Here is a 27,847-nt window from a genome sequence, read left to right on the forward strand (position 1 = left end):
ATCCAGAATTCAATTTACCGAATTCAGTTCCCGATAAAATACGAAAATCATTACGTAACCGTAAAAAGTTATTAAAATTGCAGCAAATGGTTTATATGCTACATAATATATTATACACCTCTTTGTGATCTCTTTATGACATATCGCATGAAAAATGTACTTAAATATGTCTTTTTGGCTTTCTTCTGATGGCAATAATCTCTCAGGTTCCAGATAGAAGGGATTTTTATGTCTGACCGTGTCGTTATACGGGTAATCGAATCTGCAAACATCAGAACTGAGCAGATATCGAAAGAATCAAATGGAATATTCAATTGCATTCTCATTTCAATAATAAACTCAAACGATTGTAATGTACTTGTATGTATTAGATCCCCTAGGTAGACAATCGGCATTTGCTCATAATTTAAATCATAAACGTGTTTTTCAAAAATGTAGTTGATTGTATAAATGAAAAGAAGTCTGTTCAGCACAAAATCTATTGTTTCACAATTAACAATAATTAACAATGAATAAACAATTAACATCGTCTGTTGCATTTGTTAGACTTTTACAACATCTATATTGAAATCAAGAAGCTTCTATTCTGGTAGGTAGCAAAGAAACAGACAAACTTTGCATTCGAATAGGTATCAGACAGGGTTGTGTGTTATCCCGAACTGTGTTTAACCTTTACTCAGAAATAATATTTATTTAAGCCTTGGGAGGGCAATGAGGAGTTCACATTGGGGGAGAAATTAATTACAACATCAGATATGCAGATAACACAGCGATCATTGCTGAAAGCATCGAAGATCTTCAATTATTTATAGATCGAGTCACTAGAGAATCCTCCAATAACGGAGGATACTCTAAATACAACAAAGACAAAGTTACTTGTGGTTAGTAAACAAGAAGTTTGGATCATTCAGGGCATTCACGCAGAGAATCAGGAAGTCGGACGACGACCTATGCCGGACCTGTCGCGTGAGGGAAGACGCAGAACACTGCGTTTTCCGGTGCAGCGTCTTTGCTCAAGAGCAGGTCAGGCTTGGTAGTAGGTTTGGCGACATCGGCCTTAACAATATTATTAATTTTGCGATCGGAAACAAGGCAGATTTCGAGGCCATAATTGACATTATAACCGATATCATTAAGAGAAAATCGGAGTTAGAACGACTGGAGCAGAATGGGTGAGGCGGATCTACACGATAGTTATAAAGTAAAAAAAATATGTAAAAAATAAAAAAATAAAAAAAGCAAAATATGAAATAATAAAAAAATTAAAATAAAAAAAATAATCCGCGTCAGAGAAATATGACCCTAATTTTTCTAGGGCTCATTTATTCGCCACACTACAGAGCAGTCACCCAAGCCCTGCCGTTTTCAGGCAGGGGTTGACCCACCTTCCTCAGTGTAGGAATCAGACTTTTCTTTATTTAGTCCTACCGTCTTTAGGCTGGAAAATAGACCCTTAAATGACCCAATGCTTCTGGTTACCTTCTTTCAGACAGCTCGGGATATCCCCATGCATCGCTCCCTAAGGAGCATGTCCAGGAATATTCCGGGTCGGAAGAAGGGGTGGTTTTAGTTGGTAGGCGGCTGGTCATGGGGGGCATGCGGGACGCATGGGCCATACTGTGGTTGGTGCGCCCTAGCGTGTTCTCCTTTCCTGTCCGAGTCCTACAGTACTAGGGACTTCTTCCCTAGTTTGCTAAGAGCGTTCCACCTCAGTCCAAAAAAAAAGTAAACAAGAAGTCGCCATATGCAACTAATTTTCAGTAATAAACCGATAACAAAAGTTAACCATTTTAAATACCTAGGATGTTGGATAAACGAGACACTAAATCCTGATGAAGAAATTAAAACTCGTATAGAAATTGCAAGAGGAGCATTTATGAAACTTAGATCTATACTGAGCAATTCTCTGCTGAATTTACAACTAAGATCAAGTTCCTAAAATGTTATGTGTCTCCTGTAATTACTATAAGGATGTGAAACGTGGATCATGAAGGTTAATATAATGAACAAATAATAAGCCTTCGAGGTTATATCGTAGAATGCTCCGAATATCATCGGTTTAACACACTTCTACCAGAAAAGTTTTAAACAGAATAGAATAGATCAATGCGAAGGTGACTTGATGAAGATATTAAAAAAGAGAAAACTTTAATATCTGGGGCATATAATGAGATGTAGCAGATACTGGATACTTCAGTTAATACTCAACGGAAAGATCGACGGAAAAAGAGAAATTAGTAGGAAGAAATATTCATGGCTCCGAAACTTTCGTCAAATGGACTGACATATCAGCAGATCAGAGCCGGATTTAAGGCAGTGGGGGCTCCTGGGTAGAATTGGTGTGGGGCCCTACCTACTACCATTAAAAAAATTGTTGTTATAACTATGTTATGCAGCCAACTACAGGGTTTTCCCTTTTAGAAATTAAAAAAAATGTTGATCTACTTGTATTTTGATTTTTAAATAATAAAATACACAAGAGCTGTGTAGTGTTACAGTAGAATATTAAAAATAAACATAATAAAATGTATGGTTAAAGTCAGGGTACTTTTCGAGATGTTTTAATTGAAAATTCAATTTAAGACATCGTATCCAATGCTCATTATAAAGAGATGATTCAAACGCTCTTGGCCCATCATAGACCGAACTCGATTTTAAATTACCTAACTTAAATTTTGAGAATGATCTCTCTCCACTGCAGTGACTTAGCATCAGAACTAGTAAATATAAACGAAGTGTCACCACAACGTTTAGAAAAGCATTATTCACAGTATTTTAGCAGTCGGTACATTTGAAGCTCTTTACTTATTATATTTGATATTTGATGAGCCGATTTCCTCTTTAATGAATTGGAAAATTCTACAAATTGTACCAGTTCGAGACCTAGGTTTTGATTTAAATCATTCATCATCAATGTCGGTAAGCTTCAGTGAGTGAGCTTCAATTTCATTAGGAGTTAAATTTTCCAAATAATGTAAAAATCTAAAATTGTAATGAATGTATTTAATATGCAGAAAGCTTCTGACTTAAATAAGAAAAGAAGTGATCTTAGTGAAATTTTAAATTCTAAATTGTTCTAAATTTAAGTTTCTGATGTTGTCATTTCAGTCTTAAAAGAAATATTCCTTAAAAGAATATAAGTTCTTTAAGTGACCTAAGTGCCACTACTCCTGAATTAAGGTCAATATTTGGATCTTGGAGAGTACGACTTGTGCTGTTTGTCCTCTTTAAGATTTCATTCCAAAATATTCCAAATACAGTGGAACCCCGATAAGTCGGCCCCCGATAACCCGGAAGTCCGGCTAACCCGGACCGATTTTCATCAGATAAACATTTTGATTTTCAATATTTTGTATTTTTCAATTTAATTGTGGCTTATTTCCAATCAAAATAGTTAATTATCAGACAAACCTTTTAACAATAAAAATGTATGTAATATAATATTTGAGAGATAATGTGTACTTATGTGTGTAATTTGAACTATACGATATTAAAAATGACTCATAGCACACGCCGCAGAAACAACAGCCACATGTCTGTAGTATCTGTTCCTTTTTATTTCAAACTGTCAGCATTGTTTAGGAAAGACTATTTAAAAAATTCTTTTATAAACAATGGACTTTAGTATTGTGTGTCTTGTATTGTTCGCTTCCATTTGCTTACGTTTGGGTTTGGTGTTTTTTTTAGTAATTTTAATGAGTAGGTAATACTGTGCATATTTATAAATATATTTCATGTTATTTCAATTCTAACGGAGTTTATCTGTAAGTATACCGTATTTTATTAATTTTTACCATATTCTCCGGCTATCTCGGATTTTCGATAACCCGGATCGGTCGCGGTCCCGATTAATCCGAGTTATCGAGGTTCCACTGTACTCCTGTTTCCAGTAAACACATTCGATTATACAAACCATCTGCATCGCTACGAGTTTCAAATTGTTGCTCGCCGTCTTCTAAAATTTTTTATAATCCTTTTTTAATCTGATTATAACCTTTAACTAGTACTTCTGTGGCGTCACTTCGAGATGACCATCTAGTAGTACTAACTCTCTAGGGAATAATAATATTTCTGCTACACGGTCGGCGTTGCTGTCGCAGACGCAGCTTTTAAACACTCGATTAACAAGTTGTATCTAGGATGTAGAGGAAGTAAAAAATACATATAGTTCATATAGTCCTTCCAAGAAATCAAAGAATGCTATGGCAGCAGGACAACAATCAGCTACAGCTTTTGCAACTAAATTTAGAGAGTGAGTGGGCGGCACACGGAATCCACAACGCCAAAATATTATATTATCTAATTTTAGCCTGAACATCATTGTATTTCCAACTGTCGCGTTGTCCTAGGACTGTCCCCTTCAGTTTTTTACATCAATATCATCTTTTTGCAAGAACGTCGTTAGAGAATTAAATATATCTTCTGCTTTATGACTGGGATTTGACAAAAATATGAGAAACCTTTCAACATGAATGAAACCTTTCATGTAACGAAATATCACAGTTAATTGATTGATAAACTTTTATTCTATGTGAATAATGTGCTGATTTTTTTAAGTTTGGAGCTTTTTGGGGGCCCCGGGCAGCTGCCCAGCCTGCCCCCCCTTAAATCCGGCCCTGCAACAAATGAATTATTACATGCCGCGCAAGATCGAGAACGATATCGGCAAATTGTCATTTGTCATTGACTGCGTTCACCAGATGCAAACACGTTCACAAATGTTTGCGCTTTGATTCTAAACTTGTTGACAGCGAGCTGAACGGTTGGTTGTTTAGGTTAAAATTTGACATTTTGCTTGCTTGGTTTGAACGTAACCTAAAATAAATTTTCTCAATAAATACGTTTTTGAATTTATTTTTTTTTTTATTAAAGGAAAAAAGAAAATTTATTTAATAGATAATAACGTAGCAGAATGTCTTCAGTAGCGTTTATTTTATACATAAAACCCTTATCAATATATTCTACAATATATACAATTTAAATTCCCGCCACATTTTTTCAATATTCAACACGTTTGCAAAGTTCAACTTAAATATCCTATGTTTGCAAAAATGGCGACCGCTTTCCAAACATGTTTGACGTTAGCAAGTCGTTCAGAACCATAAAGCGCAAACTGATTGCCAACGTTTGCATCTGGTGAACGCGCCCAATATGTCTAAAATTTGGGTACGGTACTCAAAGAAGAAAGAAGTTGGATTTCCAGAAAATTAATTTTTTAACGATTTATTAAACCAAGAATTAACATTTATTTTGAAACATCAATAATTCTAGAAGATTTGTAGATTATGATGCTATATTTATTTTGGATATAGGAAGCTCTTCTGCAAATTCCTGTTTTGTGTAGTATTAAGTGCACAAACATACAGAAACCACAAGTTGATTTATTAACTCCGACGAATTAAGTGCAGGGGAACTGCACTAAGCAAATTATTATTTGATGAAGAGAAATGAGAAGTCCCAGATCTAAACAATAAATCTGAAAATTCTCGTGGAACCACTTTCTGGTAACATCCTTAATCTCTGCCTTTTACAATTTATAAGACAAGGAGACGACGAATAAAGGAGACGAAAGGGACTATACAATATGCAGTCAGTCCGTCTATTCGTCTAGGAGAAAGCTATCTTTAATATTTGAAGGTTTGCTATCACCCTTCGACAAAGTTTTGATTTTCTGTTTCTAATGGACTCAAATCTACATAATTCACACAAAACAAATTTTATAATTTTAAATACATTTTGCAAGAAATGCTTGATCATGCCAACCTAATATTTCACAATATATCGGTAGAGTAGGTTTTTTATTATATTGCAAACAATGGACAGTTGGTTGAATATCAAATTTAATTCTACTTTTTTTTTATTAATATAACAGGAATCTTTATTTGGGTGAAAAAAGTAAAGATATAACTCTTATAAACGCTAATATGAGTTTTTTATATTCCACTTAGACTTCTTCCCGGGACTAAATCATCGAGGCTTGGATCATCCCTATTGGCCTAAAGTGAGTCCGGATAGTGCAGAGAACATGCACGAATATCCAAATGACATCTCCCGTCAGATTCTGGAGCAAAATGAAGATTTAGTCATCATCCGGCAGCAGTTGGGACAAAATCCTCCCGCACCACCTGGAACACCGAACACTAATTTGAGTAAGTTTTTAAAATGTATAATGCTTTAACTCATAATTAACCTATTCTGAATTAGTTTTGAATCAGTTATTGTATTCTTTATAGGTGAAGTAAAAATCAGACTCTCATCTAGTATCACCCTAGCTTCATTTACCTATATACCTATCTATCTATCTAATCAGCTCTAAACATCTATCCTTGGATATAGGCCTCCTCTTCTTTCTTCCATGCATCTCTATCGTGGGCAATTTGCATCCATTTTGACCCGGCGTGTTTCTTGAGGTCATCTGACCATCGCATTTGTCGCCTTCCCCTTTTTCGTTTGTGGTTCCACGGTCTCCAGTGTATAATCGTCTTAGTCCATCTTTCATCCTTCTGCGTTAGGATGTGTCCGACGAACTTCCATTTAAGCTTTGCTACTCGTGTTTAATTAAATACACCATTCTTCAAATTCAATGAGTGTATTCTGTGGTGTTCGTGTTGCTAGTTCTAGTATTTTCGCGACTATGGTCGTTTCGTCAGAATGTGTTCCTATTAGTAGGTACTGCGACATTACTACTCTCTGTAGTACTGGGGCTTCTGGTATTCAGGGCTTGACCTATCCGAACCCTGAACTTCTGGCAATTTCGAAGGGATCTGGCAAAACATGGATTTACTCTAACCATACTTTTTTATCTTGTAGTGGTGTAGCTTTAGAACTTGTATTTCACATGAGTATTCTCCTCTGAAGCGAAACTGCGCATCTGGCACGTCTCTTAATTGACTTGTTTTGTCTTTTATTCTTTGGTTTATGACTCTTTTTGTGATTTTGCTTATTGCTGAGAGTAGGTTTATCACTTCGTAGGTTTCGTATTATAGACTCCTAGATGACCTTTTATGACTGAGGTCGAAAGGTTCTAAACCAACTATGGAAGATATCCCTTCTTCTTCTTGCAATACCGTCTCCTATCGGAGGTTGGCTACCATCACAGTAATCTTAACTTTGTTGGCTGCAGCTCTGAACAATTGTATTGAACTGCACCCATACCACTCCCTTAAATTTCGCAACCAGGAAATCCTCCTACGTCCCACATTTCTCTTTCCCGAGATTTTTTCTTGGATTATGAGTATTAGCAGAGAGTACTTTTCTCCTCTCATTATGTGGCCTAGATACTCCAGTTTTTTCGTTTGTATGGTTTTTATGACTTCGCATTCCTTCCCCATCTTCAGCGAAACATCTTAATTTGTTACTCTTTCTGTCCATGGTATTTTCCACATTCTCCTGTAACACCACATCTCAAATACCTCAATGTTTTTGATGTTTATCTTTTTCAGTGTCCAAGCTTCCATGCCGTACAGCAGAACGGAGAAAACATAGTACCTTAACATTCTTGTTCTAAAGTTTATATTTATTTCCCGGCTGCATGGGAACTTTTTTATTTTGACAAACGATTGTCTCGCTATCTCAATTCACCTCTTGATTTCTCTTCTCTGGTCATTAGTATCAGTGAAGCAATCCCCTAAATATTTGTAGGACGTAACTCTTTCAACTGGCTGATTATTTATGGTTAAATTCACATTGGTGTATAGCTTCTTTGTTACAATCATGAATTTAGTCTTTTTGATGTTCAGTTTTAGACCATATCCAAGACCAAGATCATCCCTAGTACTGTTCAATTCGATCCAGAAAGGAACACATGCTGGATCATAGCATCCAGAGTACGCATTATAGTCCTACCTAGATGAATGCGAGAGTATCTTTCATAAATTTTTTGACCAATCTAAACGTCACGACAAGTACTGCTAAAGATGTTCAGATGTAAAGATGTTATTGTAATGCCGGATTTATACTCAGCCATTGCCACTGCTGCTGCCACTGCCGGAAATATTGCCCGAAATAAGATATCGGCTCGAGTGAGGTGTTCACATCAGTTCCTCGCCAATGTCCTCACAACTCATTTACCGAACGACTCTCAAGAATGGAAGGTGACGACAGCATCGTCTTGTTCACTTACTCACTTGCCGCTTTACGGGCGGCAAGTGAAAGAGAGAGAGTAGTTGAATGTGAATACTCACTCGCGCTGCCAGTCCTTTGACTTCCATCCCGAAAACCGATTTTTTGGGGAGCGCCGTGCAACGGCAGTAGCATGAGCAGCAGCAGCGCGAGTGAGCTATTTACACATTCACGCTGCCCACTTCCCTGCCCAATTCCCTGTCCAACAGGACTGAGTGTAAATGCGGTATAACAGTTGATATTATTATTAATATAATTATTTATTTTTCAGGCAACGCTTACGACACGTCCATTTCCAAATCCAACACCAACTCTGCATTTACTCCCATCAATTCGATGTCAGGTCATTTAAATCTGAACCATCACCAGCTGGCACCAAACAGACCATACATCTACGATGCTCTCAGCTTTCAAAAGCAAAACAATCTGGACATGCCCAAAAGCCAACCATCGAACGGTTTCCCCAATCAACTAATCAGTCTACACCAGATCAGAAACTACGCTCACCAGCCCAACCCTTCACTGATGGAACATTCCATTCTAGGCTTAGGCAAGGAGAAATAAATTTAGTTCATTTGGTTTTGTGAGTTGAGAAAAGGGTTTGTAGTGGGCTGGTCTGTAATATGTTTTGAAAGTACAAGAAATAGTTTTCGTCATAGTATAATTTGGTATTTAAAAGATTACCGATATATGAATCTCTAAATATAAAACCGAAACTTATTCTAAAATTGAAACCTTTCTGATATTTACTTTCTACAATAGTTTGCAGAACTATTCTCAGACTTGAACCTGAGTTTTGTGCTAATATTATTTATGGGTATCAGTTTATTTGACATTTATAAAATAATGTATATTTGTTGTTTTAAAGATCAAATGTTAGTATTACACACTTCTGCTGACATTAGAGTAAGAAATTATTTATATTTTTTATTATAATAAAGCTCAATACCGTATTTTTGGTTTAAATAATAAAGGTTTGTTCCAACTCGATACAAAACCGTTCTTGAATCGTTAGGCGCATGCGCAATAACGAATAATTATGCGCAGTAACACATTTTTCGTTACTACGCATACTTGTAACCGTTCAAGAACGGTTTTGTATCGAGTTGGAACAAGCCAATAGTAGACGAAAATTAATTGTAAAACAACCATGGATTGGCCTACGGGGGTTTTCACGGACGTTGTGATCGTGCTGGCTCGTGATCTCGTACTAATTTTTAATATTTAAGCTAGCGACGGGCTCGGGATTGTTGATATCGTTTTTGGGATAAAGCCTTGTATACAAAATTTTAAAGCAAAATAGAAATTCTTGAGAAAGCAGTTACACAAACCGTTTCCCGATTAGTATAGATGGTTAGACGATGTTGGTAGATTTGTTTTAAACAATAATTGGGAACAATGATTAAAATATTAAACTTAAAAAATCTTTCCACATCAACTATTGTTCATCTCTTCAGTTAAGCGACAAGAACAAATTACAGTAGTCCCTTTTGTAAGTTACCTCTTTCTGGCTGAATCTCTTAAACAATTAACCATAACCTATTATCAAAGACTAAAACCAGAGGTGTAACCAGGACGATCCTAAGGGGGGATTACAACTACTTGATGGTCTCTGAGGGGTATGGAATAGTAATGGTGTTAAGCATATAGAGCTCAAAGTAGATCCAAATGGGGGGAAGGGTTATAACCCCCAAAAGCTCCCTGGTTACGCCTATGACTAAAACTAAAGAGCTTATTTTTTGTTGTAATCTCGTTTCTTTTCCAGTGAGGTGAAAACGAACAAACAATGTGACACAAACATAAATAATTACTGTTCTTTAGAAAATACTCAGAAGTCGGTACTAGTAAATTAGATGAGCTCCCAAATATATACTATAACTATGTTGAACGATCTTCTTCTTTTTCTTAGGCGTTAACCTGATATAGATATCGTGATATCATGAAGCTATTAGCTGATTTTTCCAATGTTCCTCCATTTCTCTCTATCTTCTGCCACATTAACTAGCACGTTCTAAGAATGGAGCGCCAATAGTAGCAAAAATATGGTCCGTGTATCGTGTGGGAGATCTACCTCGACTTCATTTACCTTCTACCTTTCCCTGGATGGTGTTTCAATACCATTTCTTCGATGCACCTGTCCAAAATAGCCTAGTATTTGTTCTGATAGCCTGCTATTTGTGTTCTTAGTCTTTTCTTTGTGCTTATCTGGTTCAGTATAGATTCATTTATTCTTCGGGCCACGGTATTCCCAGCAGCAAATCTTTCTCCATAATGCTCTAGCATTCCGATGCATGCAAGTGAAAACTGGAAAGACTTCTTACCAGTCTCATTTTTTTATCGATAGTAATTTCATGGATTTTACAAATTTTTGTTAAGTTTGACATAGAGCTTGTTGAAATCGCTGACCGGCGCTTTATTTCTTTAGTACAGCCCCTCTGATAAGTTATTAAAGAGCCCAGACACACAAATTGATCTACCACAGCGATATTGTTTATCATCGTTAGATGATTTTGATTATTGTTAGCTCTGTCAATTATCATTATTCTCGTTTTGTCTCTATTTATGTTGAACGATCATCATCATCAATGGTGCTACAGCCGTATGAAAGAGCATCCACCTTCCCAAGTCTATTACGCCAGTCAGTCCTATCCATTGTCAACCGTTGCCAGTTTACTGCGCCTATTTTTCTCCCATCCTCATCTACACCATCCTTCCATCTGAGTTTTCCTACCCCTATTTCTACTTCACACAGGTTGTGACATAAGGATTCTTTTAGGAGGGTTGTTCTGCTGTAATCTTGCTAGATGCCCTGCCCATCTTAGTCTTCCTATTCTTATAAGAGATACTACGTCTTTACAACCAAATATACGTTTATATCTGTGGTATACCTTATAGTTGTACCTCCTCTTCTAAACACCATTTTCACAGATGCTACCGAATATTCCTCTCAGGATCCTTCGTTCAAATATAAGCAGAAGGTTTTCATCTGCCTTGGAGATGGTCCATGTCTCCGATCCATATGTCAATACTGGCTCTATAAGAGTTTTGTATATGGTTATTTTTGATTTTTGGCTTAAGTTTCTGCTTCTCATATGTCTACTCAGTCCAAAATAGCATTTGTTTGTAGGATTATCCTTCGCTTGATTTCTTCCGTCATGACGTTCTCCTTGGTGATCAGGGAGCCTAAGTATGTGAATTTGTCCATCACTTCAAAGGTAGAGTTAAACCGTGAATTGGTCACCGATGTTTCTGGCTCTATTGTTGGGTCTTGATGCCATCGTCTTAGTTTTCTCATCGTTCACTTGCAGGCCAATATTTTTTGAAGCATTTGAGAAGGTGGTATACATTTCTTCTAGCTTGCGTGTTGCGCGGGCAACTAGGTCCCAAAATGTGGGATGATTTATTAAAAATATTTCCTCTGTTGTCTATTCAGGCATCTCTGACCGCCCTTTCCAAAGCTATGTTGAAAAGGAGACACGTCAGCTCATCTCCAACATGCGTTTCAAATGCCTGTGATTGCTCGTCCTGTATTTCGACTTTGCAAACAACTTTACGCATTGTAGCCTTAACCAATTTTATCAGTTTATCGCGGATGTTGAACGATAACTGTTAAAAATTATCTCTTGAATGGAAAGCTCCAGTATTATGTACCTGTATTATTTAACTGTTTATACTTTAATTTACTGTTGCTATTTTGTCTTTCTTAAAGGCATAGATGATTTCATCTATATTAACCAATATATAAATAAAACAATTTCCTGAAAAATTGTAATTCTCTAACTAAAAAATTTAATTATTTAAACGTATGACTCAGATACCATTTTACAAAATTACTAGTAATGGCTATCTAATTTTAATACAGCAAAACCAATAACTGCAAGTATTATTAATTTAGCAAGACTCTTTGTCTCAGTCATAAATTTTAACAAAGCACTTAAATATTTATACTGATTGGGGGAGTATTTTTTTTGTTCAGTAAATGAATCAGGTATCAGTTATTCTTTGCTTTTTACCTCATATTTTTTAAATTTCGTTATTATCTACAACTAATAAATATCAATGCAAAAGGGATTTTAATAAATTGGAGATTTTGCCGATGTTTCATATTTAGTCAAAATATTTAAACTCCATATCGTGTGTGAAAAGTATCACTATATTTAATTCATCACGCAAGTTTCACACATGCCAGATTTTCAGGTGTTGTACTGTAAGATCAGCCAGAATAGGTGTAACTGTCAACAGAGGTGCTACCATTTTTAAGCCAATTAATCCATTATTTTATTTGTTTTGATCATATCCAAAGGATTTTTGTATAATTGGAATTTCCCTCACAACACTTTCCGAATTTCAAGTCAAACTGAATGCACATATTCGTTACTGGAATCTCCCCGCCATTTTCAGCGATAACAAAAATCAAAGATTGCAATAAAGAAAATGTATACAAAACCCAAAAGCATACCATTACCAAATTGGAACTTCCCGAGTTATCTATTACGCTCGTACCACACAGAGGGCGCTAGAACGTTTTGGCTAGAAGTTATGCACGAAGATCCTATTATAGGATCTATAATAGTCCACGTGGTGAGACCGCTCCCGTCTGAAAAAATTTCTGATTCGGTTTCTTTGTGGATTCCTATTAAAAAATGTCCCCTTTAAACAAATCTGAAGGGTGCCAGGCGGAATTTTTGGGCAGAAATTGTTTAAACAATTTTTTTAAACAAATACAAAAGATCTCCTTTTTTGCTCTGATACATATTTTTTACATTGTTTTGGTCATTTTTAAACAAAAAAGATGTCTTGTGATTTTTCTCAACAATTGATAATTTTCGAGTTTTAGGCGATTTAAAATCTGAAAAATGCGAAAATACGCATTTTCGACGCTTAAAAACACATATTTAAATTAGTATTTTTGAGGTTACCAGACACTTAAATTGAAGTTTAAACATTCAGGTTTAAGATTCTGAAAAGTGATCGGGTCTAACCTTAATTTAGACAGTTGTTTTTTAATTACTAAATATGGAAAAAATATTTTTTTAGATTCAATGGGACATTCTAAATTAATAAAATAAGTTTTTGTCATTTTTCTCAAAAGATAATAGTTTTAAATCGCTTATAACTTTAAAACCATTAACTTTTTGAGAAAAATGACAAGAAATCTATTTTATTTAGAATGTCCCAAATAATCTAAAAAAATATTTTTCGGAGAAAAATAGGATATTTTTGAAATAGAGTGCGCCGCACTGGCAAAAAAATCGGATGAACACGCATAATTAACAATTAAATAACAATTGTGTAAATTAAAGTTAAACCCGATCATTCTTCAGAATCTTAAAAATGAATGTTTAAACTACAATTTAAGTACTTGGCGACCTCAAAAATACTGAATTAAATATGAGTTTTTAAGCCTCGAAAATGCGTATTTTCGCATTTTTCAGATTTTAAATCGCTTATAACTCGAAAACTATCAACTTTTGAGAAAAATGACAAGAAACCTTTCTTGTTTAGAATGACCCAAAAAACCTGAGAAAATATTTTTTTGTTCAAAAAAGGTGATGTTTTGTATTTGTTTAAAAAAATTGTTAAAACAACTTCTGCCCAAAAATTTCGGCCGGCACCCTTCAGATTTGTTTAAAGGGACCATTTTTGAATAGGAATCCGCAAAGAAACCGAATCAAAAATTTTTTCAGACCGGAGCGGTCTCCCGACATGGACTACTATGCTTTCGCTATAGACCTAGTATGGCAAACTGATGAGATGTTTACGTACTTAAAAAGTAACAAAGTCTGTACTGCATAATATTGTAACGTCCACCTTTCGGAAACAGATCTCGATAGGTTATTTTATACTCTACAACTACTCTACAAATCTCATATTGTAGATATTTTTTTATTTTTTGACCCTATGTAATTTACACAACAAATTTCGTAGGTATTTAAATAGCAAGTTCAAATGTACTTAATTGAGTTACTGCTTTCTCAAAAATTTCATTATTTTACATTTAATATTGACTAGACGACCTTAAACGATTTAAAAATTTGCAATTGTTACACAGTGTGCACAAAAATATGCACTTACTGCATAAAATGCTTTAAAAGTTGTATTTGTAAAAGTGTGCTAATATGAAATAAATAGAACGAAATAAACTTAAGCTGTTAATGCTCTCGTCTCTTCATTTGTAATTACCATCAAAATGGTTACTTAACGTAGTGCAATATATTAATATATAATGAGAATGAGACTGAAACTTGATCAGTTTTGAATGTTTTATTAAATGGTTGTAGTACACAATCAGATAGCTGTTTAGATGCCGTATATTAAATGTTTTTTCAAAAATATTGTTTAAATCGGGTACATCAATGTTCTTTCTGTTTTATACCATTAGGTCCCGTTTTATAAAATAAAGTGTAATTTTATTGTTTCACTTCGATGGATTGCAAATTTAGATACCAACCATCATTTTCTGCAATATTTGGTGTTTAAAATTTTTTGTACATGTAATGATTTAGAGATAAAAGGCTTGTAGTGATTAATTTTAGATTGAAAATGATATTATTTATAATGGTAACAGGTTTATAATGTTTATAATCTATTCGCAGTTGAGAAAAAGTGCGCCCAAAGAATTTCACATGAATAGATCCTGGTTTCGAACTTCATCATTATTATTGGCTCTACATCAGCTTTCATTCTATCTTCCTATCCTTGTCCTTAAATCATGCTTTTGTCCTTCCTCTTCTTCTCATTCCATACTGTCTTTGATTATAAATGTGTATCACAGGCTCCATCTCATTCATTATCTCAGTGGCGTAGTCACCGCAGCCTGCTTATTTTGACGGACTTACCAATACAAGTTTCTTTAGTCCATAGTATCCTCTATTTGTTAGATATCGTCGGCCTGATATGAAAAGTGCCTAAGTCCAAATTAACAAATTTTACAGGAGACGAAAAAAACTGATTTGATTTAAAGAATGATTTTGACTTAAAACTTTATCTTATTTGACACAGTTACTTAGAATAGTGTCCGTCAGCCTTCTCATAAAGATAGATCTATTTTTAAAATATTATTACTTTAAAAATGGAGTTAGACAACTTTCATTTTTAGGCACATTGGAGTTAGGCACATTTAATACAGAAAATGTTGAAGAAATATGCGTAACTCCATAAAAAGTCGCCAAAAATAAACTGTGAAAAATACTCAAGTCCCACAAGAAAAACAAAAAATGTGGGGTTTTAAGGATAATAATGCTACTTAAATGTAGTTAACACAAAAAGTATAATATGATCAAATTGAACTTACCTTCAATAAGTTTACACTATTTCCATGAAGATATGCGTATAATACTTTTGTTGAAGATATAACACAGCAGCGCAGCAAAAGTACATCTAACCTCAATGACAATGATGGACTTTGGCAAGTTTCATGTGATTCACCCAACGCCGTGGAGTTCTTTGTTGTGGTTCTAGCGACATCTATTGACTTTTTTGAACTTTTTTTGTCTTGCTATGCATTCGTATAGTATTTTTACTACAAAAGCGATATTACGTAGGTCAAAATTTTTGACGTAAGAGAACTGTCAAAACATTAGAATGTGAATTTATTATAAACATGGCAATAATAAAAAGTCACATTCTAATGTTTTGACAGTTCTCTTACGTCAAAAATTTTGACCTACGTAATATCGCTTTTGTAGTAAAAATACTATACCATAAATATTAATCAGATGTCGCAAAAATCTCATTTTTGCTTATTTTGGGACTTAGGCACTTTTCATATGAGGCCGACGATATATAAGTTTGTTTATTTCTACAGTTACTGTATTACCTCGGTTGATTTGTGAGCCTAGATATAATATGAGCTCTCTTACTCCGACGAAGGTAGGTACCTATATGTTCCAACCGGTAGAACGGGTTTTGCTACTAGCTTATTATTTGTTACCTTCATATACCTAGTTTTACTAGTATTAACGTGTAGTCCCATTCGTTTTGCTGCTGATTCCAATGCCGTCCGCCTTCCTTCTTGCTATGATATCGATATCATCTGAATACGCTAATATTTGTACACTCCTACAAATAAGGGTTCATCTTATTGGTATTCTAGATTCTCTAATGGCTTTCTCTAGGGAAATGTTAAATAGAAGGCACGATAGGCTACATCCTTATCGAAATCCTATTTGTGTCTAGAAAATTCTTGATATTCCGCTCTGCACTCTAACCTTACACTCGACTGTTAAGAGCGTCGATTTCACCAATTTCACTAAGTGTATTGGGATGTTGAGAATTCTACCATGGCTTTGTATAGTGCGTTTCTGTTCACACTGTCATAGGCACTTCTAAAATCCACAAACAAATAGATTGGTGAATATGATATGGTTAGTACTAATTCAATACTCATGTTTTTTCCAAAGCTAGTCTTAGAAGAAATATTTGATGAATAGTTGATTCTTCTTTTGGAAACCCACTCTGGTATTTGCCTATTATATTTACACAATATCTCGATCTTCTTCTTCTTGTATTGCCAACCATCATGGCAATCTGTACTTTGCACATTGCTGCTCTGAAAATATTTGTGGTTGTTGTGTTGAGCCACGTATGTAGATTTTTCAGCCAGGTAATCCTTCGTCTTTCTGGTCCACGTTTTCTTTCTACTTTTCCTTACGAGATTATTTGCAGTAGTCCATATCTTCCCTGTTCCTCATGATGTGACCGAGGTATTCGATTTTGGCTGTTTTTTATTGTGGTTAGCAGCTCTTTTTCTTTTTGCATTCTACCGATAGGCGATTTTAAAGAATGTAAGACAATATTTTGTAAGTCACGTTTAGAAGGGTAATTGCCCTGTGGTTATCACAAATTGTTTGGCCTCATTTCTTGTGAACAGGTACAATTATAGCTACTTTCCAGTCTGCTGGTAGTTTTACCTGCTTCCAAATCACTTCGGCTTCGATCTTTCCGAATAGAAAACAAGGTCGAGGTACAATTCATCTCCTGTTGTCTTTCCCTCTCTAAGTCTTACTCTCAGTCTATCTTTTCCCTTCCCCCCCTCTCTCTCTCTCTCTCTATTGTTATATTGTGACCAGTGGGCCAATGAATACTCCATTGGAAAGTTGATGACGTAATGTCCATGCATTGTGTGCGCTTTTTCTTGACTGTGAATATATTATACTAGGGCTATCCGATAAGTACTTAGCCTTCAAAAGAAAAACGAAAATTTTGGAAAAGTTGCGAAAAGGGGGTCTTCTTTTAGCTCGATATACTTGACCCGACAATTCTCGACCTTCTTTAACCCGTCTTTAACCCGTTTTCTTCGAGGTCTGCAAAGTAGACTTCCCTGGAGGTGATGAACTCTTTATTCGACTTAAATTTCTATCCAGCGAGTGACTATTTTAAGTTTGCAAACAAAAAGAAGTCGTACAGGCGCAAATCTGGAGAATGTGTTGGATCAAACAGCAGTTTGTAGTCCAGTTCGACCAATTTGGCCATGGCGATGGCGGAGGTGTGAGCCGGACCGTTGTCATGGTGGAAGAGTATTTGTTCTTCGCCAATTGGGGCTGTTTCTTCTGAAATTCGGCGTCAAATCAGATCAATAATGCGGAATAGTAAAGCCCTGTGATCGTTTTACCCTTTTCCAGGAAGTGGATATATATCACACCTTGTGAATCTTAGAAAATGGTGGCCATCACCTTTCCTGCCGATTGGACAGTCTTCGCCCTCCTAGGAGCACGTTCGAGGGGTGACGTGCAGTGTATGGACTGTTCCTTGGTATCTGGTATAGAGGAACCATGTTTCGTCGACGGTTATGAAACAACATAGCAACTGATATGGATTACGCTGGAACAGCTTCTGACACTGCTCTGAATTGGTCTTATGGTTGCGTTTATTGTTCGGAGTTAGAAAATGCGGCAGCCATCGCGCCAACATCTTTTTATGCCCAAAATTTCATGCAGAATATGACCAACAAGATCTTTTGAGATGTCTACTGTCTCAGCTATCTCACGCACCTTGAGTGGGTAGTCTACCAATTCGAGATCGTGGTTTCTTTCACGTTATCCTCAGTGGTAGCCATTTTCGGGACATCAAAAACCGACGTGCCACCACCTTGAAACTTGTTAAATCAATTTTTGATAATTGCCATCGAAGGATAAGAGAGTCGCCATTTACAGAATTCAAGGGTTAAAAACAAGAGTCGAATCACCGACTGATATTGCAGTTTTTTCATTTTTCTTAAATCCCCAAACACGCCCGCTTACACACCCGGTCAAAACAAAACTACGAGTCCGATTGGTCTGATATTTTGACATAGGCCGTCTACAAGAATGTATTACACGATTGTAGGTTTCTCTTGCGACACTGGCGCCATCGAGTGGAGAGGCTAAGTACTTATCGGACTACCCACTAAAACAAAACTTTTAATTATGTGCAAATACCTCACTTTTTTCTTTAGTACCCCATGTTTGTTGTAGTACTGTTAATCTGTAAGTACCTATCTTGTTTGGGACCTCAGTTTTTTAACTTGTAATATGTAATGAAGTCACTACATTGATCATCTCTAGTTCTTGTTTCAATTTCTCTCGGCAGTTTTTGTGTTGGAAATTCAATTTTTATCATTTATATCATTACAGGATTGCTTTTTCCTACATAGGAATCTATTCTGTTCTTTTAAATCTAAAGAGCTTTGAACATTGTACTTGATTATATGACAATATTCACACCCCATTAACTTTTCTTGGTCTATTAACCAAATTGAGTTAAATTAGTTTGTGTATGTCTCGAAGTATCTTGCACATTCATGCGGCATATTTTCTTAGAATATAAAAGAATCAGTTAAGGTCGTCTTATTTTTCCAGTGGGTACTGTAATATCTGCAACAGAGTACAAGGTAGGTTTCTGGTACTATTTTCGAGGACGTATTTTCTCAAAATAGTTCCTATTTTGTGAATAGGCAAAGATATAAATACAATGTGAAGTTGTAACTAATAAGGTTGTACAGAAGAAGTTGTAGTTAATTATTTTTTGTGGACCAGAATTCAACTTTTTATAGGAATATTTTTATTTAATTTTTACAAAGTAATTTTAGTTTGAATTTTTGTCCTCAAAATAAAAACATAGCTCAATATATTCTATTTATAAAAGTACTTTTTATTTAACTTTTCTTTGGTTGGGAAACTGACATCAATGAATGATTTTCATTTATAAATCTTTCTGGAAAATTTTCCGCTCTATTATGTTGAGGGTATAATGTATGCTCTTACTTTTGTTTAAATTTGAAGAATTATACTTTTAAGTTTTTGGTGCAAATATAGTATTAAAATGAATTGTGTTATAAAAATTTTCAAATTTTATTTTGGAAAACGATTAACACAATTTATCTCTTTAGATTATAGAAAGTATTTAATTTTGCTCATTTTTATATACAAAATATCATCGCTTGTCAATTACTGAAACTGTTATTCTAATAACTACAAAAATATTCAATAATAATTAAAATAAGCATTATGATAACATTTTTTTAACTGAACCAAGACACCTGTGGATAATTCTTATGTGTTCTAGTGACATAATCATTAAAAACGCCAGAAGTCAGAGGCGTGCCATTTTGTAAAATTATTTTAAATGCTATCATATCGGTATAAATACATCGCTTGTCCTACAAACATAATGTAGATGTCCTAAAAACATAAAAGAGTTATTCTTTTACTGGAAACTGGAAGCTAAATTAAGATAATGTTCACAATTCAACGGTTACCATTTTGAAATACAGAATACAGCTACAGAATCGTACAAAAAAATATGAACATAGTGAGTACCTAATAGGGCTTTTCATTCACAGTCATTTGTTTCGAGCTTCTGTCATATGTCGTATAATCCGTGTATATTAATATTATACACAGATTATAGGTAAAACATATGACAGAAGCTCGAAACAAATGACAATAGATGAAAAGTCCTATAGATACACGAGCTTTCAAATAAATCACATGTCATACTCGTATTATGGTCATTTTAACAAATGACATTAACTAAACAAATGAATTATATCAGAATATTGAAAACTGAAAAAATAAATTTACAGGTTCAAGTGTTTTCCATAAAAGCTGCAAATGTTATTAGTATGGCCCATAGTTGCCAGTAATCATTAAACAATCGCCATTTTGAGAAGTTATCACACAAAAATTTCACAGAAAGTGAAAATTTCACATAAACCAAAAGCTTTCACATAATGTTATTACTTGCCATACGATCCCATTTAAAATTCTTTTTAATAATTACGTCACTGAAATACCATAAAAGCTATAAATAGATACTTTAGTTCAGGTCAGATTTTCAAAAATGTATTAATTTACGTGCTTATTACATACCTACAATTTAATAATATTTTATCATAGACCAACAATAAGATCATAATATATTTTTATATGTGAGTTAAGTCTTTACAATTTAAAATAAATTGTTTAGTAAATATATCTACCTACTTGATGAATGATTCAGTAGCTTCAGTAGGTACACAGAATTATAGAACAAATAAGTGAATTTTAGTTATTTGAACAAGATCATTTAATTTATATCTATGGATAATTTTCGTTAAAAACTTGGTTCTTCTTGCCTTCATCAATCAAGATCTGGATATACGTCTCTTTTCAGATTTTCATTATTTTCTGCCTTCTGCGACTTTCATCCAGTTTATTTCCATTATTTTTGAATATTTCTAAAATCGAATTTCGAATAATAAGTAAGGTTTGTTTCTAATATCTGAGTTCCGCATTCTATCTTTTGAATATCTCATATCGCTTAGGCCCGGCGCAAATTGAACCTAATCGAGACACAACTTGCGCCGGCGGGACGGGTGACCCGTGCATCTATTTTTCTAACGCGCCGCATATGAACACAACCCAACCGTTGGCTATCGACGTGGCGAATAGAGGCGGGCAAAATCAGTGCGGACATGTAACGGTTACTTTTGATACCGGTTCTCAGTGGTACTGAGTACAAAAACTGATTACAAAATACTGATGTGTCTGATCCTTGTACTGAATTGAGTAGGCAACTTAAAATCGGTATTTCCGTACTTGTAACTAGTAACGTTTTAAAAATATCTTACACGTCCCTAGTAGTCGTAGCGGTTTGACTTTCGAAAACATCGAATTTGATCATAAGCGGGTGCATAAAAAGATATCTTACACTGAGTATTTAAAATAATCTCTCCCCTACTGCTCGGTCATAACTCATATTCCTCAATTTACTGCTCGGATCACAATCATTTACAATTACTGCAGGATCGCAATCATTTATAATTACTGCAGGTCATAATTCATAATCCCTCCGCTACTGATCGGTCATAAAAAATAACACTATCTGCATATTTCGTTTTTAATTTTGAAGCATAAACAAAAATGTAATATGCCGACAAGTTGAATTTGAGGGTAATACCATATTTTGATCGATCACGGTTTTAAGTAACATTAATATTTTCTAATAATGTGTTTTTGTAAAGGCATAACTTTGATTATTTATTAATTTCGTATCGCCGCTTGCTTATTTAGTCTACCAAAAGTTATCAGAATTTAATGACAAAGACAACGCAGTTTTCACTCGGGGTGTTGACTATGCTAATATTTTTATTTATCATAATAAATTGTACTCAGGTAATACCATCCGTATTCATTTCAAATACTTCCATCTCGCAAACAAAAACAAGTAAAAATAAACATCTGGCGGTGAGTCACGCGTCCCACGGCCCAAGAAAACTGTACGCTGATGACAAACGTTCCCAAGCGAGACCTGCGAACAAATGCACAGATAGTAGGATGCGCAGAACTGTCTACGCAGTTCGCCGGCGCAGGTTGTGTCTCTCTTAGTTTCAATTTGTGCTGGGCCTTATTCTATTGCTCACTGAATTACTCTTAAGTTTCTTATCCAGAAGTCATCATTTTAAGTTTAGTTTACCCGAGGCAGTCAATCTTAGTTGAACCTTCCGAACAACTTCAGCACTTTGATGTTGCTTACCCATCTTGATAATGTGTCCATGCTAGGTAGTGTTCAACAATTTCTATTATTGTGTTGTCAATGATGATATTCTTCTGAAGTTTGGCTAATATTTAGTTTGATAGATACTTAATTTGTTCTGACACTTAATTTAGTTCGCCTATCAAGGATTCCAGCTCTTAGGTTTTTGCGATTATCAAAAGAACCTGTGAACCTTCAATACCTGAGAAAGCTTCCGTCGATGTTAAAATTCTTTCTTTCCTACTTTAATTGTTTGAAAACATCTTCTAAGGCTAATATAAAGATTCTAATGAGTACATTTTTAAATTCAGTTTTCTCTGGTTGATAACGATCAACCTTTGTAGTAAAACGATTGGATTTAGACCAGCTTTCTCTAAACCCTAAATTTTTGAGGATCAAACTGGATCTAAACTATCGTGAAGATTCATAATAGGTAGGTACCTACATTACCTCTTTATCTTTTGCGTTTGTATCTTTTTTCCTCATTCAAATATTTATCTATCTTTGATATATTATTTTTCTACCTTTAAATCCCCAGTTATATTACCTACAGCACCAACAATATTGTTAATTTTATTAAGTTTTTTTGTGGAAGACTTTTATCTTCTAGTTGTCTTGTTTCTTTATGAATTTACCGTCTTATCTTTCCAATTTTGTTGAACCTTTATGAAAGATATTCAAACATTTATATGTTCTTCATTATGTTTTCTCCAAGTTTTAAATATGTTACACTATCTCCAGTCGTTTTCTAGTGGCTCTATTCAGTTTTGAAGTCCTATGGTTTAATCTTTTGGACATATTTTGGAGATATTTTGGACATATAACTAGAAGAAGAGAAGGCAAGGAACGAATGATAGTTGAAGGCAACGTAGAGGGCAGAAGATCCAGAGGAAGATCTGCATTACGATGGTCGGACCAAATAAAGGACATGACTGGTTTCTCATTCTCCGAAGCAAAACAACACGTGCAGGAGAGAGAGAATTGGACAGAAATAGTCAAACGACTTACATGACGCCACTACATCCTTACGAAAGAGAAAAGATAGAGGAGGAGGTTCAATCTTCTCTTCATTCTACGCAAGGTAAAATGCATCAAAACTAACATGGTTCTTGTCTTTGCTGGCTTGTCTTTTCTCCTGCTGTTTGTGTTTGTTATTATCTTAATTACGTTATTATGATACATAGTGAAATTATTATAACACCTTTGCAGTCTGTAGCGGTTTGCCTGTTTCCTTGCTTTATTATAGATGTCATATCATCAGCATTATATTGTTGATAGTGATTATCATTACACATGATGCTACATCCTACAGCCGTTATCAGGTCTCTTGCACCATACTGTTCTGTTCAGTGCTTGGGTTTCCAATTTGGAAGCGTTGATCTTCTCAAAATTTTGCGTATCCCTGTCTACACACCTGCATTGATCCCGTTTGATCATACCCACTGGTTGCATAGAGTGCTTCTTTTTATAATATTTGATTCTCCTGCTCGGGATTGATGTTCTGTCCATTGCAGTCATAATCCCGTTACAAAAGGTTAAGCTAATTTTTTCTTCTAGTTCAATACCTATGTTCATTAACTTGACTGGCGTTAATTTGAATGTTTGCTTCGTTTTTCGGGATGTGTAGCTGGCAACATATATAGCCCTGTCATCTTTTAAAATTAGGTCTTCGTCTGTGCAAGTCTTGTGCTATCTTCTCAGGTTACTAGCACAAAGTCAGACGCCAGTTCTTTTACTAAGTGCTAAGTGCTTAGTAGAATCCACTTAAATTAGATCATATTTATGGAAGACTTAAGTGTAATTAATGTAGGATTCGTTCAAGACAATCGTAATAATAGTCCGTGTGATGTTTAACAGTTTTAAATAATAAAATAGATAACTAAATTATAGATACTATTAAATTGACGAAACGTAAAAGTGTTTGTGTAATTGCGACTAAAATTTTACGAGTTCTCACAAAAGAAATATATTGGGAAATAATTGCGTCTAATCAATATTATAACCGGCTTGTCATAATATTCGTCTTAAAGCGTCGTTTTCTATTATCCCAAAGAACACGTCCGTCTAGATCCTGATGTTAAAATCGACTACCAATACAACCCCCACGCTAAATAAAATTCTCTTACTGCTAATCTCCCTTTTCCGTTTTCTCCTGAGAACCAACCCATTAAAATTGGTTCAAAGTAGGTATGTACCGACCTTTTCCAATAAACGAAAACATAAAAATTGGTCAAATTTTTAATCGCCTTAAGGACGATTGAAAATAAACACAATATTCTCACTAAACTACCCGTCGATTAGATATGCCCACACATCTGCCCCGAAGAGCGTCGACGGACACTGGTTTCGTGTTTTGTAAGAATAATTAAAGAAAAAATATATCCAGGAGTCTTAAAAATTAAGATAAAATATTAACAACTTTACATTAATGTAATAGACTTACATTTTTGATACAGCAATTAATCCTATTTATCTGATCAGACGTGTGCATAGAGCTAGAAAATAGTGGAAAGATTATTGATAACCCTCGAGTTATACTATAATTCGTTACTGATTCAATCTTGTTAAAAACTATAGGGCCAATTATGCCACACAAAAAAATTATGTAGTTTTTAAGTATTATCTACTTTGTGTTCCTAATTCACAGTTTGAGTAATTTGAAAAGCGATATTTTTGTATACGTTGACACAAAAAATTGTATACGGATACTGTATAAAAAGAATTCCGACATTTGTACATATTTCGTTGCCACTTGCGTTATGTTAACGTTTTCGCAACAATTGTTAATTTTAAGTTTCAAACAAGCTTTAAATTACTACCTAGGGTTGATATTTTTTCGTAAAAGTTGTTAACATATTGTAATATGTTATATTTTGTACAATATACTTTCAAAAAGCTTTTTAGCTTGTGATTATTAAAATGTATTTATGAAAAGAAGGTTTTTGTTACACTCTTTATTAATAAAAAGTACTATTCATTTATTTTTTGTTTATTTTTATTTTTATTACCTTTAGTTTCATTTTCGTTCAGTTTTTTAAAAATCCGGGCCTTATTTTATCGATTCACGAATAAAAAATAGTTTTTAATCACAATAAAAATATTTGCGCATTTTTATAAAATCACAACTATTCTGTAGCACATATTTCGCAATTAAAGTAATATTGTTTGTCCACATGTTAACTTATTTATAATTTACTATTAGATACTACATGTTTGTAAAAAAAATCCAAATCACTGTCACCGATCCTCGGTGATCGGTGAGATCCTCGCCACTGTGGCGTCCATTACAAAATCGTTGGGGCTATAAAATCGCCTTTTTCAGCCACTCTGTGGATCCACAGAGTGGCTCGTCTGTTTTTGCGCAAACACCTGAAGAAACTTGTATTAGCGATATAAAAAATAACATTAGATATTATAGATCTGAAGTACATAATTCTATAGTATATAGGAATATGATATTGCTGAAAAAAATATGAAAAAAAATTGAAACTAGAGTAATCATTACAAACAACAACAAAAATCATAGTGGTTAAAAAAAGAAGGAATCAAAAGATGAAATTATTTATTTTGAACTTTTTATGGAAAATAAGTCATCTATGCAGAGTATTTCTTCGTAAACCCTATAAAACTCAACCAGGTGGCAATTTGACACGTCTACTCTGATAGGTATACCTAATTCTAACAAATTCAAATTGTGAAGTTATACCAACAGTATCTATTTAAAAGTTTGTTAATATGTAATTCCAATATATGTCATTTTAAAGATTTTGGATTTTTATTTTTCATCAAACGATCGGAATTTAACAATTGAAAATTTCCTTGAGTAATTTAGTAATGGCGGTTTTTTACATTTATTTTATTTTTTCTGTTGCGCTATTACTTGTTGGTTTATTCGTTGTACCGTTGTAGGTTTCTCTCGTTATGATAATGGTAGGGGAACAAAGTATGCTAAATTTGCAGTCACTCGAGCGTTATGGGGACCTATTGGGTTGTGATTATGAGGTCCTAAAACCAAAAAAAGTTAAGTAAAATTTTCCATTTTAGTGAGAACTTTCCATTTTTTAATTTAATTTTCCATTTCCAACAATGGTTTTTTCCGATTATAGCGCCATCTATCCAAATTCGAAAAATGCCTCGAATAAAAATTGCTTATTTTTACGTAAAAAATCCAAATCTGCAGTAAAAATTTGGGGGTCCCATTTAAGATTTTAAAGTAACCCCCCACCCCATCTCCGTGGAGGATCGTCTTTGGGTACCATTCGATAGATTTTTCAAAAACATTTTGAAAGTGTATTTTCAGTTTTTTGATCTGATGTTCATTTTGCGAAATATTGTGGGGTTTGTATTTAAAATTTTAAATTTATCCCCCACCCCTCTCCATGGGGGTCATGTTTAGTACTAGAGCGATACGCTTTAATTACTATTTTTGCTAAATTTTTAATAACTTCTCAAAACGAAATAACAAACCGTATACTAACAAGGGCCGTTAAGTTTAAGAAACGAAATGTATCCCTAAGCAGATTGTATAAAATTAATGATTTTTTCAAGGAAACACTAATAGATTCCGAGGCCAGATTGCCACGCTCTTTATGTCAACTTCTTAAAATACAGAAAGTTTCTCATATTTTAAAACGCAGATATTAGTAATTTATTGCCTTTCTAGCCATATTGTAAACCGCAAGCATGATGGCATAATGGAGTGTTGTGGTCTGGCAGTATCGACACAGCAGGCGAACGATTCAGACACACCCTCGCTATAACAAACCCTTACGAGATAATAAACGAAGCACGCTTGTTTACCCAAAATAAATAAATATATTACTGTTCATTGTTTACACTTATTTTTAATTGATTCCGTAACCTACCATCGGAACAGTACCATTCGATAGATTGTTGAAAAATATTGAAGACGTATTTTTTAATTTATCGATCTGACGTTTCGCGAAATATTCGCTTTTTTTGTGAAAATTTTGACTCACCCATTTCCTTACGCCCCGCTCAAATCGTCAGATTTTTGAAATATACACTCTTTTACATGTACTTAACTTACCTTATCTTAATCTGACAATTTCGAGTATTTTTAAGGATAGATTTTTTTTTCGCCCCCCCCCCCTTAACGAACTTCCCTGTGTTTAAAGCCAATATATGGTAGAGGTACATCTAGAGGGTACCCAGGTTTTTCCCCATATGATAATATGACGCGCTCGAGTAACTGCAAAAATCCCCGCTTGGGCTCCCCTACCATAATCTATTTTTCTCTTAATTTTCAAGTTTTTGCGATTTCTGAATATCCCCTATATCGTACACGTTATATTATGTATTAAGATTTCTTTTATTCTTTTATAATTTTAGTGGTGGACAAATAATTTACTAAAACTTATATAGGAATGCGAAACTATTTTTGTTTTTTCTTTTTCACACAAAATAGTAAGTAAGAATATGGTCGAGAATGTATATACAGAGAGACACATAATTAAAACTGAATTTTTTTATATAGATATTATTATGCTTATAATGTATTCATTGAAGTGAATCTGATCTGACAAGTCAATTTAATAATTTATTGATATGTAGTATGTTGGTCAAATTTTGACAGCGACTGGAAGTTTTTAGAAGTTACTATTCGCCTAGTGCGGTTCCTTGCATTAGGCGAAGAAAAGCCACTGGAAAAGAGTTACATGGAAGGTTATTCAGTCTCGAAGTTATTACACTTAAACCCTTTCACTGCTAC

The 27,847-nt window shown here is 34.5% G+C and overlaps 1 protein-coding gene across 2 annotated transcripts in view; it reads left to right on the forward strand.

Moving 5' to 3' along the window:
* LOC114325201 (zinc finger protein rotund-like) overlaps positions 1-25,097 on the forward strand; it is a 1,204,079-nt gene extending 1,178,982 nt beyond the window's left edge. For both annotated transcript variants that reach the window (XM_050656281.1, XM_050656282.1), the window contains exons 8-9: positions 5,949-6,149; positions 8,393-25,097. In XM_050656281.1, coding sequence (XP_050512238.1) covers positions 5,949-6,149; positions 8,393-8,685 — 494 coding nt within the window. In that variant the 3' untranslated portion in view covers positions 8,686-25,097. The remainder of the gene's footprint in view (positions 1-5,948; positions 6,150-8,392) is intronic.
* Positions 25,098-27,847: the final 2,750 nt, after the last annotated feature.

The sequence above is a fragment of the Diabrotica virgifera genome, chromosome 7 (assembly GCF_917563875.1).
Source record: "Diabrotica virgifera virgifera chromosome 7, PGI_DIABVI_V3a".
Classification (NCBI taxonomy): domain Eukaryota; kingdom Metazoa; phylum Arthropoda; class Insecta; order Coleoptera; family Chrysomelidae; genus Diabrotica; species Diabrotica virgifera.